Here is a 22,965-nt window from a genome sequence, read left to right on the forward strand (position 1 = left end):
TCCTTTAACTTCATTTAAAAATAACACAGGCAGAAAAGGAAGGATTTTACAAAACCCCGGGAAAATCTCCCTTTTTTGGGGGAAAAAAAAGGAAAGAAATTTTGACACGTGGTAAGTGTAAAACCCTAGGCGAGGCCCCGCCAGCCTCGCCCGCCTCTTGCTTCCCACCAAGTCCCGCCTTTTTAATACCATCATTCTGCGTCTCTGCGAGGCTGACCTATTCATCATATATATTACAGTACTTATTTTGTTTCACTTGCCTCGCTGCCACCCGTTTTGCAGGAGCAGCCACCCCAAATCGCTGCTTTCTGTTCTGTAATCTCCATTTCCTTCCTATTTCTCTCTCAACCCGCCCACCGCACCGCACCACACCATGGAGGCATTGTCATTCTCCTCCGCCCTGTCGCCTCTTCGTCGTCACAACCGTTTGCACAACTTGGCTGGCAGAAGCAATCAATTTGCCAGAGGATGGTCTGGCAAGCCCTTCATAACCGCCACCCTGTCCAAATCGGCGGTGGAGGTAACCTCCGTACCTTCTTCGTCTTCGACCGTTACCTCTCGAGAAGAAGATCCGCTGGCTGTGATTTCCGTACCCCCTCGTCCCATTGTATCTCCCGATTCTCTACAGTACCCTCCTGGTTACCTTGGAGCAGTCCCAGACCGCTCTGACTGTGATGACAATGATAGCATAATCAATGCCATGGGTTACTTGACCAATATACTTTCTTCTAAGGTCTATGATGTGGCTATTGAATCTCCGCTCCAGTTGGCGCCAAAGATGTCGGAAAGATGGGGTGTCAATGTTTGGCTCAAAAGGGAGGATTTACAGCCCGTATGTTGCAATCTTTGGTGATGTTGGATGGATTTTAGTCCTTTTTACTTTTCATTTTGCTTATTGCATCTCTATACTATATGCGCAATGTACCCTGCTACATCTCCGGCTCAGATATTGATTTGGTGTTAAATAATTATGCCTTAGTCATGAAGAACTTGTTAACAGTTATTAAGTTCCTTTAAACTTCGTGGAGATAATGCTATCATATAATTCAGTTAGTCAGTTCTTATCTCTCTGCATTAGAGACGGAAGCGTTAATCCTGTGTAGAAATGTTGATAGCCTTCTCTTTCGCTATTCTAAATCACCACCTGTACGGTGTCTGTCCCCTGTGGGCGAGGAAGATGGCGGGACGGGTTTTCATTTGACCTTCCTTCGTAGATGCTGACCTTTTACTTCTAGTTTATTACTTGTATGTGTTAGAATTAAGAATTTAATGCTTGTTATCATTGTACTCAATAGCTTGATAACCTTTCTGTCTTGATAGCAGATCTTAAGAAACAAAACGGTATCTTGGAAAATGAATTGTTTGAATGACCATAACGTGGTTTGAGATTTCCACCAAAGTGAAGATAGAAATATAACGATGTCCTACGATGTAGGATTATGCTGGTTTGTCTTGAAATGCCATGAAAAGATTTCAGTGGGCATTATTCATTACAAATTGTATTTAACTTGATAATTGATATTCTATGGTGATATATATATAAATAGTTCATTGGAAAATGTGCATAATTCTTGACTTTCTAAAATTATTCCCATCCTTAGGTTTTCTCATTTAAGCTCCGAGGAGCTTATAATATGATGGCCAAACTTCCAAAAGATCAGCTGGAAAAAGGTGTTATCTGCTCATCAGCTGGAAACCATGCCCAAGGAGTGGCATTAGCTGCCAAGAGATTGAATTGCAGTGCCGTGATTGCTATGCCTGTTACCACCCCAGAAATAAAGGTGGATTTCTTTTTGTTTTTTGTTTTTTTGTTTTTTGGGCGGCTATGTTGCGGTAATAAGTGTAAATGACCAAGTTACATGCTTTGATTTGATTCCCCCGCACTCCTTTAATTTCAGTGGCGATCTGTTGAGAAGCTGGGTGCTACAGTTGTTCTAGTTGGGGACTCTTATGATGAGGCACAAGCATATGCTAAGAAGCATGCAAAAGAGGGGGGTCGAACATTCATACCTCCGTTTGATCATCCGGATGTCATTATGGGCCAGGGAACAGTTGGGATGGAAATTTTTCGCCAAGTACAGGGTCCAGTGCATGCAATATTTGTGCCCGTGGGAGGTGGTGGTCTGATAGCTGGCATTGCTGCTTATGTGAAGCGGGTGTCTCCACAGGTTTGCAAGATATTACGATTGTCTTCTCTACATTTTATGGCATGATTTATAGCAAGAGGAATAACTATTGACGTCTATCGAACAGGTAAAGATTATTGGAGTAGAACCCACTGATGCAAATGCAATGGCACTGTCATTACATCATGGTCAGAGAGTGATTTTGGACCAGGTAGGAGGATTTGCAGATGGTGTAGCTGTTAAAGAGGTCGGTGAAGAAACTTTTCGCCTATGCAAGGATTTGGTTGATGGTGTAGTCCTTGTAAACCGTGATTCAATCTGCGCTGCTATAAAGGTGAGGTTCTTGTTGCTTGTGAAAGCTTGCAATTCGGTGCTTCTTTACTATGATGAGTTAATTTCCTTATGGTTTTTCAGTTTATATTGCATTTTTTTACTTTTTCCAATAACTATTAAGATCTGACAGTAATAGAACTTGTTGCAGGACATGTTTGAAGAGAAAAGAAGCATACTAGAACCAGCAGGTGCTCTTGCCCTTGCTGGAGCAGAGGCATACTGTAAATATTATGGTCTCAAGGGGGAAATATTGTAGTGATAACCAGTGGGGCAAACATGAATTTTGACAAGCTGAGGGTGGTGACTGAACTTGCTAATGTTGGTCGAAAGCAAGAGGCTGTGCTAGCAACTATTTTGCCGGAGGAACCTGGTAGTTTCAAGCAGTTTTGTCAATTGGTATTCTTTGCTGCTTTAGCTGAAAATTCTTGTGGTTTTATCAATTGGTATGTCTACATTGCCTTAACTGAAAATTCTGAGTCTGGTAAACTTTGGCCCCGGCAGGTAGGGCAGATGAATATTACAGAATTCAAGTACAGATATAATTCTGATAAGAAAGCCGTTGTCCTGTACAGGTAATCTTAGTGACTAGGAAGCCTGGATATTTTTTTGACCATTTATATTAATTTGAAGGACATTATCTGTTAGTTTTTCAAGGAACTTATTATCCTTCGAAATTGTGTGTAGTGTTGGGGTTCATACGGTTTTGGAACTAAGAGCCATACAGGAGAGGATGGAATCTTCTCAGCTTAAAACTTATAATCTCACGGAGAGTGACTTGGTGAAAGATCACTTGCGATATCTGGTAAGTTTTATTGCCCAAGTTTCTTTCATTGTTTAATACCTTGTATGCCATCATTTTCTCAAGATTATGACCATATATCAAATTCTGTAGTCATACTACCTAAGTTGCTTGTTTCTGTTCAATTTTCTCTGACACAAGACCATTGTTGAAAAATTGTTAGACGACATGACTGGGATTTGCTCTATGCCTGTAGGAAATCTTGTTATTCTTACATTTAAGCCTCATTAAGGTTGTGACGAGTGTATGATGGTATAATGTCTCCGATGGTGGTATAGCTACAAGTCAGTAATTTTAATTTACAGATAACACTGACTACTTCACTCAGTGAATAGTAGTAGAATAACCTGTCGAACATGTGATGTTGTCTGTGTGTATTGCGGTGCCATGTTGACTCGGTTTTGATTACATGTCAGATGGGAGGTCGATCAAATGTTCAGAATGAGGTTCTTTGTCGATTTGTCTTCCCAGAAAGACCTGGTGCTCTGATGAAATTTTTAGATTCTTTCAGTCCACGTTGGAATATTAGTTTATTCCATTATCGAGGGCAGGTGAGGAGTAGTTAAAGTTTGCTATGTGTTTAAATCTGAATCAAGATGAGAGATGTTATACGTCTTTAATCAATGCACAGCTAATTTCATCCTTATACTTGCTCTCCAACAGGGTGAAACTGGCGCGAATGTATTGGTCGGAATACAGGTACCAAAAGAAGAGATGGTAGAATTCCATGACCGTGCTGACATACTTGGATATGATTATACTGTAGTAAACAACGATGATGACTTCCAGCTTCTAATGCACTGAGGATGGCAGCCTCCATTGTGATTATTATTATTATTTTTCCCCTTAGCGTAAGCTTATGCGATAGCCGCAGTACAGAGAGAGGGGGATGACTGGCAAAGAGAAGGCCTCAAGGCACACTAGCCTGGTTGAGAAGAGCAGCTAGTGGTTTCTTCCTATTATAATAAGTAAGTTATCTGTTGTAATGTATTCAGTTTTACTTTATAATTGGGTTGGATATGAAATCCTCTAATGTTAGATAGTCTTTTCATCGCTGTAAAATAATTCAATCTCAGTTTCATACCATTTTCTTATTTTGATTTTATTTTTAATTATGAGCCGTCATTAACTTTAGTTCACTTGAAGTAGAGGAGTATCAGAAGAAGAAAGATTTCCCGCAGCACAGTGCAACATTAACATGACATTGATAATGATGCATTCGCATAATTATGGTTTGGCGTACGTGTGCTCCTCGTCTTCATGCCACTTTTGTTATGGTAACACCCGCCAGATTCATTTGGATGCTCTTCCATATCTGCGTATAATTAAGCTCAACATACCTGCGTGGGCAAGCAAAGATGTACGCTAGCACTCGCGTGAGGCGTCCCCTTCTGGCAAGGAGGACCACGAATTAAATTATCAGTTAGGTTTTAAATTATCAATTTAATGATAATCAGGTTCTTAATTTTTCTTTAAAAAACAAGTTATAAATAAATTTAGCATTATTAATTGCAGGTAAAATATTTAAATTTTGAAATATAACTTTTAATTTGCTGTCAAGGTTTCTGTTTTCAATGTTCAGGGGGTGTTTGGCCACTATAAAAAAAATGTTTTTTAAAAACATTTTTTTGTAGATTGAGATAAGCTTCTTTACATATTTATTTTATATGTCATAAAAATATTTTTTAAAACCATAGTTTTGATTTTATCACAACATTCTGAATCTGAATTGATCTTTTGGAATATAAATGTCATTCTCCTTGATTGAAAGGCATCAATTGAGAAATACATGGATTAAGGTATATATGTGAGTTAGCTTTCCGTAAAAGTCGCGTCTTCTCCAAAATGCCCATGCTGAGCTAGCCGTGCTTGATTACATCTAATTTTCATTTTCTAAGAAGAGAGTTTCCAACTTGGACGGTGACCATTTTTGATTAAATTCTGCTTAACTTATGGTTAAATAAAATAGGTGTCATGCTATAATCAGCATATTTAAACTCTGGTGCTGCTTGAAATTCCCAAGACGCCCTTGAGATGCTTACCTCAGTCTATCTTCATCCGGGTTATGAACAACTGGAGATATTCCGGAGCATTGGGAGGTCGGTGAGACGTAACTAGGGATGGGAAGCTTATTAAATTGATTGTTTACGGATTTGAAATTTTTAAATTTTCTTGAAAATCATCAATATCAATATAACAGATAAAGCAAGTTGCTTACCTTTTATTCAAACGAAAAAAAACATGTTCAAAAAAACATTAACTATAGTTATCAGTTTTTTCACTTGTGGTTAAAGAGTGATTCTCTGTATTTGCTTCAGAAGTGAGGTTTCTTACCATTTATAACCCGTGTTGATACACACACATAAAGTCAATACTTATGCGTCAATGAATTAAATACTCCTCTGGTTTTACTTATAAGTAATTTCTAACATGTTTTACAGAGATCAAGAAAAACTTTAAACTTTATTAACTCTCATTTAAAATTTAATAACTTTTTAATTTTATCCTTATTTAATATAACACTATATCTCATGTAAACAAAATTAACAAAATAATAAATAAAGAGTAAAATTGTACATCTATATAAAAAATTTCTCTTAATACTTTATAAATAAGACTAAAAAATGTTCTCTCTCTACCTTATAAATAGGACCAGAAGAGTATATGATAAGGATATCACTAACACTGGTTCGAATATAATAAATATCCAAAATATTTTTATGATATTGATGAGATTAAATTATAATTTCAGCGAGCAAAACTAGTAGTACCTTTAAAATTTAACACACGCATCAGTAGTAACTTGCCCTTTTGGCAATTGCAAAGGAATTTTAATCGTTAAAGCCTATCAGCAGTCATTGTTTATTAAATTTGAAATCCGTGTTATTTTGGGGGGGGGGGGGATGGCATCCGATTCTTTTTTATTAAGATTCTCTTTGTGAAGGCCTCCGTATTTTTCAATATCTCGGGAGGAAGATGAACATAAACTCAAATTTTCGTCTTTCAGTTTAACAAGCGAGGTAATTCTCAAGTGTGTAATCCAAGTTTTAAAATTGAGCTGGATCTCTAGAATACACAGAGTCTACTTCCCGGTTTCAATTTTCGGCCTTATAAAAGTTTTAAGAACTCAAACTCTGTTCTTGTAATATTAATTTATGCAGATACATATTTTTTAAAGAAATTTAACGTGTGTCAATAGGACATTGTAAGTATCTTGTGCATATGCAAAATCAAAGATAAATAAATTGATGTATCTCTTTGTTACGTTTTCATCACCCTCCGAATCCAGTAGAATAAATTGTTGCAAAGCATTTGACTTGTAATTAATTTGTGAACATGTTCGTAGAAAGACACGCTGGATAGGGAGGGCAAAATGGGAAGCTGCAGAAAGGAGGCCAGGCGGGGTCCAGTTCCAGCTAACACTCCCAGAACAGGAAAACGCATGAAAGGGCAAAAGAGGAAATACAAAAAGTTGCATGAAAATCTCGAATATTGAGGGAGCAGTATGACGACGCTTGGCTTCACAAGGCCTACCATTTACCACCAACATTTCTACTTCCCACCTCGCCCCCACCTGCACTCTATCAAAAATTCAAAAATTTCTTGCTTCTCTGTTTCATCTCTTTCTCTCTAACGTTTCTACAAATCATGACAGACTTTCCCCAGTTTCTGCTACCCTGATACCTTACATATAGACCGAACTTTCCCCTTTTGTGAAGCCGAAGCTGGCTAGCTAGCTTGCTCTTGAAAAGACTGAGCTTCCACATAATATACAGAAATGGTCAATGCCAAAACAAATTGTTGTTCATGGCGGGGATCTTATTCATCTTCATCAGTCAAACTTTTGTCGTTTATGATGCCTCTGCTTCTGTTTGCCGGCCTCATTTCTGTGTTGGGTCCAAAAGTTTCCTTCTGGCTTGCTGTCGAACGTCTCTTATCCACCTCTGCCAATCCTTCTTCTTCTTCTCAGAAACCGACACAAGGGGTTGTGGATTTAAGCTCAAGCCAGGTGGTTGCCGTCGATGCTCTCAGTAAGCAAGACAGTGCTATCTCTGATCCTCCACTTTCTTCTGCTCCGGTGATCCAACCACTTCAACGATCTGTAAGACAGACATCCCTTTGTTTATCGGATTTTTAATCTTCGATCGGCATCTCTCCGGAACAAAATCTGTTTTATGAGCGACTTTCTAATCTGCTTTTAATAGATGTAATCAAAGCCATTAATGCTTAATCTCTAGTTTTTTCCCCTTATCTTTTCAATGAATAAGACCCATTAAGGCAGTAATGATGGATGTGATATTTGTGAATCAATATGCAACGAGCTTAAATGAATTAGTTTTTCTGGGTATTTTTATCGGTGTATGTCCACTCTTGCATAAACTTAACGTGTTTCTTTTTAGTTGCATCAACTTCATTGTGCAATATTGAATTCTGAAGTCAATGCTAACGTAGATAACTTCGATGCACTTTCTTATACTGTTTTCATTTTATATTTAAATAAATTAAGGGTACTTTTGACTGACTTCTAAGGAAAATCGGTAACGAGCACAGAAATCTTAACTTCGGCGAGTTTGATGAAACTGATTAATTTGACTGCTTGAATTCATGACATAACAGAACAAAACTGAAGAAACATTCAACGTCGACACTGAAATTAGGCCCACCTCAGCTCATTTAAACGAGTCATACGTTCCTGTCGTGAGACAGAACAAGCCAAGAAAATACAGCATCCTAGATAGGACCGAAGCTGGCCTGCTACATGCTCGATCTGCTATTAGAAGAGCCGGAAACGGGAATCAAACACCAGATCCAGACTATGTCCCAATAGGTCCAATGTATCATAATGCCAACGCATTTCACAGGTACCATGCAATCCACGAGCACACCAAGTGAATAATGTCATGCATCTTTCTGAGTTTTTATCTACGTTCACTATCTATACTATCTGATATACGTTAATCCACTCATTATCCCTTGGAAAAAAAAATTAAAATTACTGGGACAGGAGCTACTTGGAAATGGAGAAACAGTTCAAAGTCTTTGTGTACGAAGAAGGGGAGCCGCCAGTTTTTCATAACGGACCTTGCAAGAGCATATACGCAATGGAGGGAAATTTTATTCATGCTATTCAGGTGAACGACCAATTCCGAACAAGAGATCCCCAGAAAGCACACGCTTTCTTCCTTCCTTATAGCGTAACAATGTTGGTGCGATTCATCTATGTTCGCGACTCTCGTGATTTTGGACCCATCAGAAAGACGGTCACAGATTATATCAATATCATCGCCTCCAGATACCCCTACTGGAACAGAAGCCTAGGAGCTGATCACTTCACGCTTGCCTGCCATGACTGGGTAATGCCCTGGAGTTTTCGGTTTCTCTTAGCTCATAAGAACACACACAAACACTAGGGGCAAACATGTACAGTGCAAATTAACTTTGAGGTTGTTTCAGGGGCCTGAGACTTCATTTTCCATTCCTTATTTGCACAAGAACTCAATTCGAGCGCTGTGCAATGCCAACACCTCGGAGGGATTCAACCCAGCGAAGGATGTTTCCATTCCAGAAATTAACCTTCAAACTGGCTCGCTAAATGGTTTCACTGGGGGTCCATCAGCATCGAGGCGTCCAATCTTGGCATTCTTTGCCGGAGGGGTTCATGGTCCAGTCAGGCCTGTTCTTCTGGATCATTGGGAAGACAGAGACGAAGATATGAAGGTTCACAGGTACCTTCCTCGTGGCGTGTCGTACTATGAGATGCTGAGAAAGAGCAAATACTGCCTCTGTCCAAGTGGATACGAGGTTGCGAGCCCCAGGGTGGTGGAGGCAATTTACACGGGGTGCGTGCCGGTGCTTATTTCAGACCATTATGTGCCCCCTTTCAGCGATGTTCTGAACTGGAAGTCCTTCTCGGTGGAGGTTTCGGTGAAGGAGATACCCAACTTGAAGAATATATTGATGAGTATCTCGTCGAGGCAGTATATACGAATGCAGAGAAGAGTGGGGCAAATTAGGAGGCATTTTGAACTGCATTATCCTCCCAAGCGATTTGATGTCTTTCATATGACCCTTCATTCTGTATGGCTCAGGAGACTGAACATTAGAGTTCGACATGATCATTAACTCGCTATCTGATTCTATTGCTGTCTTCTTGTTATATGTCTGCGGCAAAAATGACTGATTATTTAATATTTCTGTCTTGTTTATTGGTCTCTTGCAGGCAAATATGAATTTAATTTTAAATTTTAAATTCTTTATTCAATATGGTTTTCCCGCGGTTTTTTAAGGCCGTTTGGCGAAGTCCTTCTCGATGTGTTTGATATTGTACTTGTGAGGGTAAATAAAATCCTCCTCGTATTCATACTTGGTCTCAAGAAACACCAAGGCAATCTTAGGCGATAGATGATTGGGATTTTCAGTAAAGGATAAAAGATTTGTATGCTATCATTCTTTCTGGGTAAAAAATAAATACCTTATATTAAGGTCAAACTAGAGATTAAGTTAGTAATTAATACTAATTAATTACATTGGTCAAAAGCAAGTTACTAATTAGTGCTCCTCTGCGATGTGCTATACAAGTTTGGTTTATGCCTAAAAAAAAATGAAAATGACAATATAATTATAATTAATATTAAGAGCTTTTCAAACATGTTATTGATAAGAGTCAACATTATATTAATTAGGGTTAATACAAACCTTGATCCTTCAAGTTTATCCTCATTTTTAGTTTTAACCTCTTAAATTTTAAGCCACAAGTTTTGGTCCCTCAAATTTCTTTTCATTTAAAATATTGATCTCTATAATTCAATAAAAACTTGGATTATTTTACATTTTAAGGGACTAAAACCAATATTAGGGTGAACTTAAGAGATAAAAAAATTATATTAACCCTATTAATTATACTAAATTAATTGCATAGAAGGATAAAGTATGAAAGAAAATATTAGATGTTGAAATATCAAATGTTTTAAATGTTATTAAATTGGATGTATATTTTGAACTAATTCAAATGTGAAAAAATTTACGAAAGAATAAAACACAAAGGAAACCATATAAATATACGTTTTTTTTTTGCTAACAAAATTTTAGAAAAAGGATTGGGCTCACTCATGATCCAAGAACAGGACAACTAACACTTGATTTATTGGAGCCTGTCCCTACGGGCACGGGAGCATGACAAGCAAGTCCTTTTTTTTTTTTCTTCTAGCCCAATACGTAGGAATCTTTCAACTTTACTATGTTGTGGTGATGCCTCTCCCAGCACCGTGACTAGAGCCACAACAAAGTGGCACTCCTTAGGATCAAACCTACTTCTTTTATTGAGAGAGTTTGACCTCTTTGCCGGCTAAACCCAAGAATGAGAGGTCATATAATATGATTGGAACACCAAAATAAGATGATAAATAAAAAAGCTATAAAAGCTAAAGCCCAACCCAAACAACAAAAGCACAAAGCCCAGAAATAACACCACAAGAACCTATCCAAACACTACACTTCTTTTTCCAGCATAACCCAAACACTAATCCAAATATGGGAAGGAGGCCTCAAAGTACTTTGAGATAGGATTAGAACGCCGAAGTAAAATGCACCTTTTGTGGTACCCCAAAAGATACATCTCGGGATAACGTGTCACCCATCCTGAGCATGGCTGCCAGGTGTCATTCCCGTGATCCTTTTGCGCCACGTGTCATGTTGACAGTAATAACTTTTCCACGTGTCTTCTTTTCCCTTACCGTTTCCCGGTGTGTATATATACACGAGGCATCCTATTGCTTGACTCAGTAGCATCAGGATCAGTATTACCACATCAAGAAACCAAAAGCCAACTCAAACTTCTTGATTTTGCAATCAAACAGAGAGCAATGGCGTCGGGTCAATTCAAAGAAGACAGAGCCGAGGCAGCAGCTAAGCTTACTGCCAAAGATATAGGAGACGTTAACAGAGAAAGAGAGCGCGATTATGGGTCGCAGTGGAAGACGGAGAGGGAATTCAAGGAGGCGCGAGCCGAGGTAGCATCCAAGCTAGCTGCGAAAGACCTGGAAGACGCCAACAGATTGAGAGAACGCGAGCAGGAGCACCTGGTGGGAAGGGAGAAACAGCAGGGACCCGGCGTTATGGGGTCCATGTTCAAGGCGGTGCAAGACACATACGAGCACGCCAAGGGAGCTGTAGTCGGTAAGACTCACGACGCCGCGAATACTGCCGGCGAATACAAAGACTATGCAGCTCACAAGGCTGGCGAAACCAAGGATGCAACCAAGCAGAAAGCCGGAGAGTTTGCTGAGAAAGCCAGGGAGGCGAAGGACGCCACCGTGGACAAGGCTGCGGAGTACACGGGTTATGCGGCAGACAAGGCCAAGGAAGCCAAGGACGCCACGGCGCAGAAGGCAGGTGAGTACAAGGACTATACTGCTGAGAAAGCAAAAGAAGGCAAGGACACTACCTTTGGGAAGCTCGGGGAGCTCAAGGACAAAGCCATGGGTTTCTTCTCCGGGAAGAAAGATGAAACCCAGCAATATGCGTACGAGACAGGGGCAATGGACAAGGTTTTTAATTGATAATATTGTTCTATAAATTGATTAGTTCTTCAAGTGTTTTGCGGAATACAAACTAATAAAGCTGCGGTTATGCAGGACAAGCTGGGAGTAGCAGATGATGCAAAGGTTACGCTGGAAGAGCTAAAACTGCGGGAAAGATCACATCCATACGAAGAAGTGCAAGAGGTGGACAAATTCAGAAGCGAAAGTGATCGGTACGCCTTTCTTTTGCTTGACATAATGCAGTTACATTAAGATTGAATCGAAGATGATTGGCCAATGATTGTTGTTGATGGTTGCGCGTTTGGCTGGGATAACTATATAGGGGAAGAGCAGCGAAGAATAATATAATGGGCTCAATGGGGAGTGTGGGTGAAGCCATAAAGTCGAAGCTGACTCATCCTTCAGATGTGGTGGAGGAGACGCGCGCCGCCCGGGAGCGTGGTGGGGCTGGGCGGCGCGGGGAGGAGGTGCTGGTCGAAGTGGAAGAGTCGCGGCCAGGCGCGGTGGCGGATACGCTGAAAGCAGCAGATCAGATGGCGGGACAGATCAACGACGTGGGACGAGTGGGAGATGAAGGCACTATCCGTGTGCAGCACCGCAAGAACTATTGACGATCGAGCTACTATCGTGTATGCTGATGCAACCAGTTTCTTATATATATATATATAAATACATATCTACGTAGTTTGTGGCTTCTAAGGATGTCTCGAGTTTGTGTATGTGATAAGTTTGTTTTGGTTTTTTATGGAAGTCTGTCTATACTTGATCATCCTGGTTGATGATATACATGAGTGTAATTTTAATACCCGAAGATCAAATCTGAGACATAATTTCTTGAATGTAATGTCAACTGAATTTGAGAGTGGACTTGAAATATGAAATATTTTGGCTAAAATCCAAACGAAAGTTGTCCATTGCTATTATTCATGCAAGTAAAAATCACGCCAGAAAAAGCATAATTCAACTTCAACCTGGCAAACACTGAAGATCCGGTGAAGCTTCAGTACGTTCGAGGAATTAATCAAAATAACTTAATTGATAAAGTACTAGAGAAGGCATATCCAGATTGATTAATTGGCGGACACTACAGTAATATATCAAAGCAGAAAATGTCATCTCAACCTACAAAAGAAGGGGTGAATATAATCACTACTAATTTTAAGCACAGCATCAAAAACAGGTCTAGGATATTGTAGGTTAGCTTGCTTAGCTTTTTCAAACGGAAGTCTCACAAACTGGCTTTGGTTCGGAACAAAATATGATCTTTTTGTTTTTCGGGCATCGAAAATATTATCCATATAATCAGTAATCTCCAAGCATATAAAGAGATTTTTATTCTATATTAAATATGATTAGAAAGTAGTCGAATTTTTTTTCCTAATTTACTGCCTATCAATATTAAAAAGTCGAATTATTGTCCATTAGAAAACAGAGACACTCAAGGACATACATTTTTGAAACGATAGCATTAAATATTCATTGAACTCTATAATATGGGAAATATTTAGTTAAACAGGAGAGAGAAAAATGGGAAGCTTTGTTTTTCCAACAGAAAAATTGGAAGATATTCTTTAAGGGATTGATTTTCGAAGATCTTTTCGAACAAATAAATTCGTTAAACTAAATGTACGATATCTATCTTTCCATTCCGTAAACAAAACGACAGTATTTACACGGGAATTTAGTAGCAGAGAATGGTTACAGGTCAGAAAAATAAAAATAAAAAAGCAGAGAATGATTGGTTGCGGCAAGTCATGGCGGAGATCGGAGTATTTTAATTTTTAATAGTGGCGAGCGCTGCATCTCGCATTGGTGAATATTCGATTTAATGTTCGGAATTTGGTGGGTGGTGGACAGTGAACTTTGGTAAGTAATTAACTATAACTCTGGGCCTTCATCATATGATGCTATGGCTTCCCTCGTTTTTAATTTGAAAGAAAACCAATGTTTCCGGCAATTTTGGGGCTAAAGAAAATGACGTTACAAAGCATTCCGGTTCCTTCCGGGAAGTGTCTTCCATGTTTTTGTTACGGCACTGAAATCTAAAGCGTGAGGTGGCAGTTACTACTCGTCCCCCTCATATACCTCTCGTTCTCGTCCACGTTATTGCCTTCCGAATTCGTTAGCCGCCATGTCCACCAAAGCCTTCCTCCTCTATCTTCTTTCTTGTTCCTTCGTTGCTCTTCTCTCTCTGCTATTCATCTCCCCCTCCAATGGCTCCGCTCCTTCTGGTTCCTTTGCTTTCGCAGCCAAAACGCAACAAATTTGGCCTGTATCTCTTACTCACATCTTAAACTGATTAAACTGATGCCTTGTGTTGTCTTATATATGGCGACATTATTAATGCCCTGTTTCTGGGTCCATCCAGGACCTCAAATTTTCATGGAGCCTTGCCATAGCTTCAGTGATTGGGTTTCTGGGATCGGCCTGTGGAACCGTGGGTGGGGTCGGCGGCGGAGGCATTTTCGTCCCCCTCCTTACTCTCCTTCTCGGATTCGATACTAAGTCTGCTGCTGCTCTTTCCAAATGTAACTACTAATTCTTGAGTCTTGACCGGTAGATATAAAAAACTTAAACTTTGCGTTGTGATTTGGATTATGATGAGTTTGCAGGTATGATGATGGGGGCATCGGCATCACCAGTATGGTACAATTTGAGGGTACCACATCCAACGAAGGAAGTGCCAATATGAGACTATTACCTGGCCCTTCTGTTTCAGCCCATGCCTATGCTTGGAATCACTGTTGGGGTTTCACTCAGCGTTGTTTTCCCGTATTGGTTCATCACCGTTCTCATCATCATTCTCTTCATAGGTCGACGTCCACATCACTCATTAAACAAAACTATCACCTCACGATCATTCATTTGTTACGCTTATATAATAAATTGGTCACCTTTTTGCTGAGAAGTGCTTGTTTTTCTTGGGCAGGCACCTCCTCCAGGTCCTTCTTTAAGGGAATTGAGATGTGGAGGGAAGAGACTATTCTAACGGTGAAATTTTTATTATTTTGAACTAATAAAAATATTCCATCCATTCACAGATGCATTTGGTTACGGAGAGCAACTCAATAGTCCATAGCTTTTTTCTTGTAATTTGTATCGATATCTGCAGAATGAAATGGCCAAACAACAAGCGACTGCTGCTACTTCCCACGATGAACGTAAGACAAAGCGAAAACGTTGTCATTCTTATATAATGGTTGCTGTATTGGGGTTCATTTTGTATGAGCAACTCGTTAAAACTATCTTGGATAACCAATCATTTTGTAAACGGTAGGGAGAAGAATATTTCGGGTGACAGTTACTGTATTTCCTGAAACATGCAGTTCTGGTCCATACAAAATATGAACCGTTGATTCCGAAACCAGAGAAGTCAGCTTTAGTATGTAAATTTCTTTCTTTGTTTTTTTTAAATTAGACTCACATATTTCATTTCATTTGGGGTGAGAGGAATTTATTATTATTTTACTTTCTTTTCAACCCTACGTACAGCAAAATCTTTGTTTCAATCTTAGGTGGAAGGGGCTGTTGACGGTAATGATTGTGTGGATTTCTTCCCTGCTACTTCAAGTCATCAAGGCAAGATCTCTATCTCCCTCTTCTTGTTCTTCGCCAACTAAATAGTCAAGTTTTCAATTTTTTTATTCTAAACATATTTTGGTGTGGGTCATCAGCAGAACGACGTCGAGACTGGCGGCGCAGAGTATTGGGTGCTTTTCTGCTTACAGGTCTGATAATTAACAAGCACAACTTATTCCATGACATGCAGATGGTGGGTTCAGACTTGAAAAGGATTCTCCTTTTGGTTTCGTATTTATTTTCCAGTTTCCTGTGGCATTAGTGGTGTATAGGTACGAAGCGGTGAAGTTGTACAAGGAAAATAAAAAGAGGAAGAGCTCAGGGAACCCAGAATTATTCGTATGTGAAGCTTCAATAGAGTGATTGTGAACCTTGCATTCCGTGGATTCTGTGGAGTCTTAGGTGGTACTGTACGAGGGCTCTTAGGTTAGGTTTGGTATGAAGTATTAAAAATAAAGAATAAGGATTAAGATTGAGGTTGAAAACATATATTAAAAAGAAGTTTAGCATAAGTGATTTCTTATCAATGGGATTAGACAGTCCCATATAGATAAGATTGAAGAATATCAACTCCTCTTATGATATTCTCTAATCCTACATATATGAGTTTGTCTAATCCTAAGTATTATACAATTATTCATGCTAAACACTCTTTTAATATAATTTTGTATTTTCAATCCCAATTTCTATCTCTTATTTTTAATGTTTTATACCAAACAGTATCTTAGTTCTTAAGTTCTGGAGGCGGCTTCATTCTAGGCCGGTAGGCCCTCTTCTCCTTGAGATCGGTGTCATCCCTCAGGTACGCTTATAATACATATCTCCTTCCAACTTTTTCTGAACATCAACCTATGTTTCATTGCCATATGGATCATGTTTTTTCAATTGAAGGTTGCTAGTGCTACGGCAACAGCTGTGATCATGTTTTCGTCATCCTTGTCCGCGGTTGAATTCTGCTTCCTTAACAGATTTCCCATTCCTTATGGTACTTTCCATTCGCTCTTCATTTTTCTTTGCCCAGATAAATATAGTCATAGGGTCATTTATCAAACTAAGATGAGATTTCTTTTGCAGCTGTCGTACTACCCGATTTTTAATATAAGATCTCGTTTGAATTTTATTTTAGTCCTAAATATAAGACCCTAATCTACTTTGTCTCTAATATTTATATTTTTTTTTCAAGATAGCCCTTCTAACAATAGTAGTCATAACCAATATACTTGATTAACAAGGATATTTTAAGAAAGACAATATCTATTTATGACAAATAACTAATTTAATTTTTTTCCTTAATCTCTTCAAATTAGTCAAGTAGCTCTTATAATTAGGACCAGAGTTAGTGCCTCATAACAATGTCTGTGTTGGCTGGCCTTTGGGGTCAATTCTTTGTAAGAAAATAGGTCTCATTTCTTGGGCGAGCATCAATCCTGGTGTTCATCCTCTCAGGTGTTATTTTCTCCAGTGCTCTCGCCATGGGTAATTTAGTTCGTCGTCCCAACCCCTTACTGATTGAAGTTTAACTCTATTAGCCTAATGTGTGTTTGTGTGTGTGTGTGTTTCTAGCTGACTCGACGTAATTTCTTTTTCAGGTGTGGTTGGCATTGAAAAGAACGTTCAAATGATCCACAACAATGAGTTTATGGGATTTTTGGGGTTTTGTGGCAACCGATGATCTAGATAGTGAGATGGGAAGCAAACACAGGGGGAAAAAAAAGGTCCCCACGTATACATTGAAAAGGAGAAGATTGAAGAATACTGGTCAACGCCTGTTGACCTGCGGGAAGATCTTTCCTCCAAGTAATAAATGTGCAGCCTGGACCCCCTCCAGTGTAAAAATTAGTCTTGCGGTGGTATGGTTACTCGCTAACAACCTTAAACCTACAATAAGCAACATCATATGTCTGTTTGAGCTTTTATACTGCGCGCACACATATAAATATTTTATCCCCGCAGGTATTCATCAACTGCAAAAATTTCCTTAAAACATAAGCAGTGATATTAAGGGCTTGTTATATAAGTAGAACGGTTAATTAAAAGACCGTTGGTTTTGCTCTTCAGCTGATAAAAGTATTCTTCCCTTTCTTCTCTGCCAAGTTCAACAGATTCGTTAACTAGTCCAGGGGCGAAGGAAATGGTCGGAACTGGCGGGCCATGCTCCTCCCGAAATTATTAATTGATATGTACTCGTACTTTAACTATTATATTATACTAGTATATGGCTTTTAATTTTGACTCTTCTCATTTTTATATCCCGTCTCCGTCCCTGAACTAGTTAACACAATTAATTTCTCTATTAAAAAAATAAAACGGGTAAGTTAAGCAACAAGATGCATATGTATATTGAGCTACAAAAAATATAGGGAAGCGAGCGGAGGATAATTACACAAGTTTTTGTGTGAGGGTCTGCGCTTCTCTTTAGTCAATAATCGGTATGATTGATATGAGCCAACATAACATTTGTTTTTTCTGACTATACTATACACCGCAAACACGGGATAAAGATCGAAAATATCGCTGCGCCGATCACGGTTTTGTTTGGGTAATTAATTAATTGGCGTCTATCATTAAATCTAATTTAAATGAACTGAATTTTTGGCAGGGGGATGCTTGCTTGGCTTGCATGTGCTGGAGCTTTATGTAAGTTGGTAGCTTTTCTCCAAATTTGCTGTGTTTATGTCAAATAAAGTTTGGGATTGATAACAAACGTCGTTTAATATTCACATGGGGTGTTGCATTTTCAGCTGCCAGAAGCATGCTTTTTTCACGTGGCTGAGCTGACCGATAGCTTCATTAAATTTTCGTCACCATATATTGGCTTTTAGCATTGCCATTATTTTGCCATGAAGAGATTCCTTTGCCACGTTCCAATTCCCAAAATAACTAACCGGGAAGGGGATATTCCGCTATGAAACCTAACGTACCTCGCGGGTCATGTCCTAATCTGCACTAAACCATTGCAGAGATGTTCTCCACAGAGAGCTCGCCACTTTACAATCGTTTACATGTAAGTTCGTTCCTTTCTTTTTTTTTACCTTAACCCCTTTTCTTTATTTCTTTTTTGTTTTTTGACCTGAAGGTTAACCAGAAAGTTAAATATCCAGAAAAAATGATTTTATGTCTTCTATATGACCTTGCCTGAATTAATGAAATTGCCTGCCTCTGATTTTAAGGAACCGTCGTGAAAATAGCAGAAAACGTGTGATTAAAATTGGAACCACATGACTAGACACAGCCCAGACTAAAAATAAAGGATTGCTTGAAATATCTATAGAATGTCTTGATATGAAGCACAGCGTCCAAAGCAAAGAGAAAAAGGGAGCGAATACTTTTCACAGACCAGTCAGTGGTAACAAACGGCCATCTTTGAGTTGCCATAAGTCGCAGAAGAAGATAGGCAAAAGATGACACAAATTCTTATACCGTGAGAATACTAAAAGAATAACCAGCTTGTTTAGACCATTGAGCTATGTTGATTTGTTATGAGAATAAATATGTCCTCAAGATACACAACCAGAAGAATTCTGGCTAGATATACTACTTCTGACTGGTTTGAAAGGCATTCGCTGATGAATCAGTGTGTGGCTTAGAATCTGAATTGATGGCAATATTCCCCATCCCTGCCTCCATGGCCTCTCTATCGTCCTTATCCTTTTTCTTTTGGTCAGAAACAGCACCATCTGCAGCTGAATTGTGGTTAGAAGATGGCGCAGATGGCTCCAAAAGGCGGGGACCAGCATTGATCCACGGATGCAGAAGGCACTGACCGGCTGTTGGTCGTTTCTCGGGAACAAAGTCGAGAATAGGAACCAAAAAGTCGGCCATTTCATTGGCATCTCGCTCATTGAAATCATATTTCTCCACGAGAACTTTGTTCAGGGGCCAAAAACGCAGACGACGGATGTGCCTCAGATCACCATATCTATTGAAAAAATCACGGGAATAACGGCCCCCCAGTGCAATCTGAGAGTCACAGTTCATGGATAGAATAAGTCATAATTGTAATGCACACAAGTGCTTAGAAATGGAAGAAAACAATATTTATTATTACCTTACGTGGCATCATGCCCAGAAGTTCCATCATTAGTGCCAAGTGATCCTGAGAGATTAAAAAAAGGAGCAAACTTACTTCAGACACCAAGCCCAAAGTTCAAATCCGATACTAACAATTCCAGAGCTAAAATGCAAAGCGTGCGATCAACCAAGAATACAAGCTAAAATGAAGTCACTAGAATGCAAAAATATCCTATAAAATGCTTCTCAGAGCAAGAACCAAAACCAGACCATTTCTTTGTCAGCAGCAAGTCAGCACGGAGCAACTACAAAATGCACCAAGGTTTCATATGTCATTAAAGGAAAATTCCTTGACCTCTCTAAATGCAACTCTCTGCTTACTGAATTCTTCCTGAAGAAGGAAAGGGGAAAAAATTGATCGGCCAACATCTACACCGTTTCAACAGCAATAGAACCATCCAAGATTGAGCCAAATGCAAGCCTCCACAATTAGGAAGGAGAGCTTACGCTACATGTAGGGAAGAGAGAGAAGAAATGGAGGGGGGAGAACAAAGGGAGAATCTGGCATTTCCAATGGGTGGCAGTAGCAGTTTATGTAATAAGGCTAATACCCTTGACCATAGATGATTTTGTGCAACATTCATTTCCACGTTCAAAAACCAATAAAACAAACATGTCCACTACTGCAAGTCGAGATGAACAAACAGAACAAAGGTGCACATAAAATATACGGAAAGGATAGATACATACCTCATCTCTATCAAAATTGTCACCACTATGAGGATCAAATAGCACGTCACCAGTAGCAAGCTCAAAGCAAATGCAAGCAAAGGACCAAAGATCTGCTGATGTAGAATATTTTGATCCAAGGATCACTTCTGGACACCGATATTGTCTTGTCTGAATATCATTTGTAAACTGTTTATACGTCCAACAAGCATTGCCAAAGTCAACTAATTTGCACTTGAGGTCAACTGACTTTAGCAACTTCTGCCTCAATGACCGGGTTCCTCTTTTGTTACCCTGGTTTTTTGACCAGTCGACCCTTGTCCCATCCTCATCTGATAACCTATTGGTACCTGCAGAACTAGAAACTTGTTCTCCTCCAGAAACTGCATTTACTATTGCATTCACAGATGATTCTGCAGCACCAGATGTTTCAGGATCCCCCTCAACTACCTCGGAAGCTTCCTTCTCTACACATCCTTGAGCTGCCTGCTTAGCTTTCCTTTTAATCCTTTTCTTATGATTCCGCATTAATTCCCCATTTGATGTTTTCACTTCTTTCCCAATTCCCGATACAAGTGCCGTTTTATCTTTAGCATTGGGTAGAATTAAAGGAGAGAGAGACTTTCTAGGATCCTTGGATGGATCTATCATTGATAATAGGAGGATGTTCTCAGGCTTCAAGTCAGTATGTATTATAGAAAGCTGCTTATGTAAGTAATCCAATCCAACCAAAATGTGAAAGCATATCTCTTTAACCATGTTGATTGGCAATCCTCGGTAATCAGCATACTTGATAAGCGTTAAAAGATTATCTCCAAGGTATTCAAATACCATACAAACATGCTGTCCATTGGGACCTGAATGCTTGAAATGATCCAAAAGCTTTACCACACACTTTTTATCTTCTGGGTCTCCATCTGCAATCTGTTGTAAAATGGTTATCTCATCCATGGCTGCCTCTGTGTAATGCTGAGCGCTCTTTTGAACTTTAAGAGCCACGTATCTCTGCAAATATCAAAACAGAAGAACACTCATAAATGATGTTAAAAAAATAATAATAATTAAACCAGTAGCGAGGCCTACAATGCTATACGAGGAAGACACCCAGTTTAGTCTCTCCGCAGGAAGAAGTTGGATAAAAGTTTGCAAAATAACAGCCCCTTGCGTTCGATATTTCAGACAAATTAGTTCAGCAAGCCTCAGAGGGCGTAAGTTATAGCTTCTCTCCCATCGTTATCACGCCTTAACCGATGCAACAGTAAATGTATATTCTATACATTCTATCACCAAAAACACAGCAGACTTCGAAGTTCAAACAGGGATTTTGGGGCAAAAGGACTGATGATCAATAAATTTCAACAAAAAATTCTTGCAATAAAAGAATTAATTTTCACAGCCATGAAGCAAGAAACAAAAGAAAAAAAGAATAAAAGAGGGATTCAAGGCCCCAAGACAGAAAACTGCATATTGAAAAGAAAAAGAATTGTACAGAAAGTTGGATGTCCCAGGCGAGCCAGACGGTGGAGAAATGCCCCCAACCGAGCTTGCTCTGAACAACATAGCGACCATTCTTGAAGGCATCGCCGACTCGCACAGCGTGGTAGCCTCCCCGTCGATAGTCCTCGGTGCCTTCATCCTCTGAAGTGAAATCGCTGCTCTCAGTCCGATCCTCTTCGTGATTGTCTCCCATTGGATAAAACCTAAACGATTCGACTCGATCCCCTGCCGTTCCCGACGATCAGAAGAAGAGCGTCCAGTGAAATAACTCTACTGGATTACATAAAAGGGTTGAACTTTTAGGCTACAGAGGGGGGAAGGCGACACAAAATAAGATCTCCAACAGTGGGCAGATATAAATTAATCAGCTTTCGGTGTAGAGAGACTTGTAAATTATATTACGTGCGTGGGCTGCAAACGGTATTGATGTCACTCTTCGAAGCTCCTCAGAAAGAGAGAAGCGAGAGCACAGAGGAACGGATGTGGTCGGAGACTCTGAACTGCTTTTTACAGGTCACTTGACTTCCTTCCCATCACTGAAGCCCCCTCTTCATCCTCGCAGTCATAATTCCCTGGCCCCTTCGGAACATCCATGCTTTTTCTTCTTAAGGTTTGATTCGTGAAATAAAAATATTTAATTTAATATGTTAGATAAAAAATGATTTTTTTTTCTTTGTTTGATTGATAAGAGCAAACATTCATTATTTAAAAAAAAAATCTTATGTGAATAGAAGTATTGAATTAATAATTTTGTGAGATTCTGTTGCTTGTATATTTATGTTTATACTCTTAATAAATCGAGATATTGTTCTTATTCTGGTTCGTAAGAAGAACATTAGTAGTTGGGGGAAAAAAAAAGAAGAAGAACGTGTGTAATTCAAAGTCATTGGAAACTTAAGGGAGCAATAAACAAAAGGATTATTAAAAAAAAATGCCAACCCATGTCGTCCATTTTTCACTCTTGGTATTAATCTTGATCTTGCCCACCTCTTCCTCATATCTAATTCGCTTACTTCGTTCATCTGTTTTGAGAATTTTATTTATCATTTTAATTTAACTACGTTTTCGTTGACATAACATTAATTTTAAAGTGAATTGCTTTATGGTTGGTAGTTTATTGCTTGTCAAATTAATGTTTTCGTCAAGAAGAATATAATTTTTAGTTCTGGCAGAAAAAAAATAATTTTTAGTTATTAAACTTTTTAAAAACTAACAGTTCAATTCCATAACTTTTACCTGAAAGTAACTCAGTTTAAAAATTGGGTTATTTTGAGTAAAAAGTCTGTAAAGATTTCTTTGTTGTGAGTCAAGAAATTACAGGATGAATGTTTTGAGATAACGTATAATAGTT

General features: G+C 39.0%; 4 protein-coding genes and 1 pseudogene across 4 annotated transcripts; 4 read left to right on the top strand and 1 right to left on the bottom strand.

Annotated features, from left to right (window-relative positions):
- Positions 1–244: 244 nt before the first annotated feature.
- On the top strand, positions 245–4,370 carry LOC114745934 (threonine dehydratase biosynthetic, chloroplastic-like). The gene is given in 10 exon segments (XM_028934110.1): positions 245–832; positions 1,602–1,781; positions 1,899–2,168; positions 2,254–2,460; positions 2,608–2,701; positions 2,704–2,855; positions 2,961–3,031; positions 3,144–3,261; positions 3,675–3,809; positions 3,922–4,370. Coding segments are annotated over 10 exon segments (1,827 nt in total). The 5' UTR covers positions 245–373; the 3' UTR covers positions 4,063–4,370.
- A 2,666-nt stretch (positions 4,371–7,036) lies between these two features.
- LOC114745964 (probable glycosyltransferase At5g03795) lies at positions 7,037–9,381 on the top strand. Its single transcript, XM_028934144.1, has 4 exons — positions 7,037–7,360; positions 7,876–8,120; positions 8,264–8,612; positions 8,713–9,381. Exons 1-4 carry the CDS (start codon positions 7,037–7,039, stop codon positions 9,379–9,381), a joined length of 1,587 nt encoding a protein of 528 aa, XP_028789977.1.
- A 1,739-nt stretch (positions 9,382–11,120) lies between these two features.
- Positions 11,121–12,409, top strand: LOC114745965 (late embryogenesis abundant protein ECP63-like). Its single transcript, XM_028934145.1, has 4 exons — positions 11,121–11,221; positions 11,312–11,804; positions 11,892–12,010; positions 12,121–12,409. The coding sequence occupies exons 1-4, from the start codon at positions 11,121–11,123 to the stop codon at positions 12,407–12,409; spliced, it is 1,002 nt and encodes a 333-aa protein (XP_028789978.1).
- A 1,520-nt stretch (positions 12,410–13,929) lies between these two features.
- LOC114745966 (sulfite exporter TauE/SafE family protein 4-like) lies at positions 13,930–17,094 on the top strand (annotated as a pseudogene).
- Positions 17,095–18,613: 1,519 nt separating this feature from the next.
- Positions 18,614–22,126, bottom strand: LOC114745979 (serine/threonine-protein kinase SRPK). Its single transcript, XM_028934156.1, has 4 exons — positions 21,607–22,126; positions 20,139–21,122; positions 19,426–19,473; positions 18,614–19,337 (listed from the first exon to the last, which is right to left on the bottom strand). Exons 1-4 carry the CDS (start codon positions 21,805–21,807, stop codon positions 18,912–18,914), a joined length of 1,659 nt encoding a protein of 552 aa, XP_028789989.1. The 5' UTR covers positions 21,808–22,126; the 3' UTR covers positions 18,614–18,911.
- Positions 22,127–22,965: the final 839 nt, after the last annotated feature.

Source organism: Neltuma alba, unplaced genomic scaffold (assembly GCF_004799145.2).
Source record: "Neltuma alba isolate B1F8T4 unplaced genomic scaffold, ASM479914v2 tig00004862_pilon, whole genome shotgun sequence".
NCBI classification, from domain to species: domain Eukaryota; kingdom Viridiplantae; phylum Streptophyta; class Magnoliopsida; order Fabales; family Fabaceae; genus Neltuma; species Neltuma alba.

Bases quoted from the DNA above. Each gene is read 5' to 3' on its own strand.
- LOC114745979 (XM_028934156.1), bottom strand. From the start codon at position 21,807: ATGGGAGACAATCACGAAGAGGATCGGACTGAGAGCAGCGATTTCACT. The intron at 21,123-21,606 runs GTACAATTCTTT...TGATATTTGCAG, and splicing joins CCTGGGACATCCAACTTTCT to AGATACGTGGCTCTTAAAGT. The intron at 19,474-20,138 runs GTATGTATCTAT...TTAATCTCTCAG, and splicing joins ACAATTTTGATAGAGATGAG to GATCACTTGGCACTAATGAT.
- LOC114745964 (XM_028934144.1), top strand. From the start codon at position 7,037: ATGGTCAATGCCAAAACAAATTGTTGTTCATGGCGGGGATCTTATTCA. The intron at 7,361-7,875 runs GTAAGACAGACA...ATGACATAACAG, and splicing joins TCCAACCACTTCAACGATCT to AACAAAACTGAAGAAACATT. The intron at 8,121-8,263 runs GTACCATGCAAT...TTACTGGGACAG, and splicing joins AATGCCAACGCATTTCACAG to GAGCTACTTGGAAATGGAGA.
- LOC114745965 (XM_028934145.1), top strand. From the start codon at position 11,121: ATGGCGTCGGGTCAATTCAAAGAAGACAGAGCCGAGGCAGCAGCTAAG. The intron at 11,805-11,891 runs GTTTTTAATTGA...GCGGTTATGCAG, and splicing joins AGACAGGGGCAATGGACAAG to GACAAGCTGGGAGTAGCAGA. The intron at 12,011-12,120 runs GTACGCCTTTCT...ATAACTATATAG, and splicing joins TTCAGAAGCGAAAGTGATCG to GGGAAGAGCAGCGAAGAATA.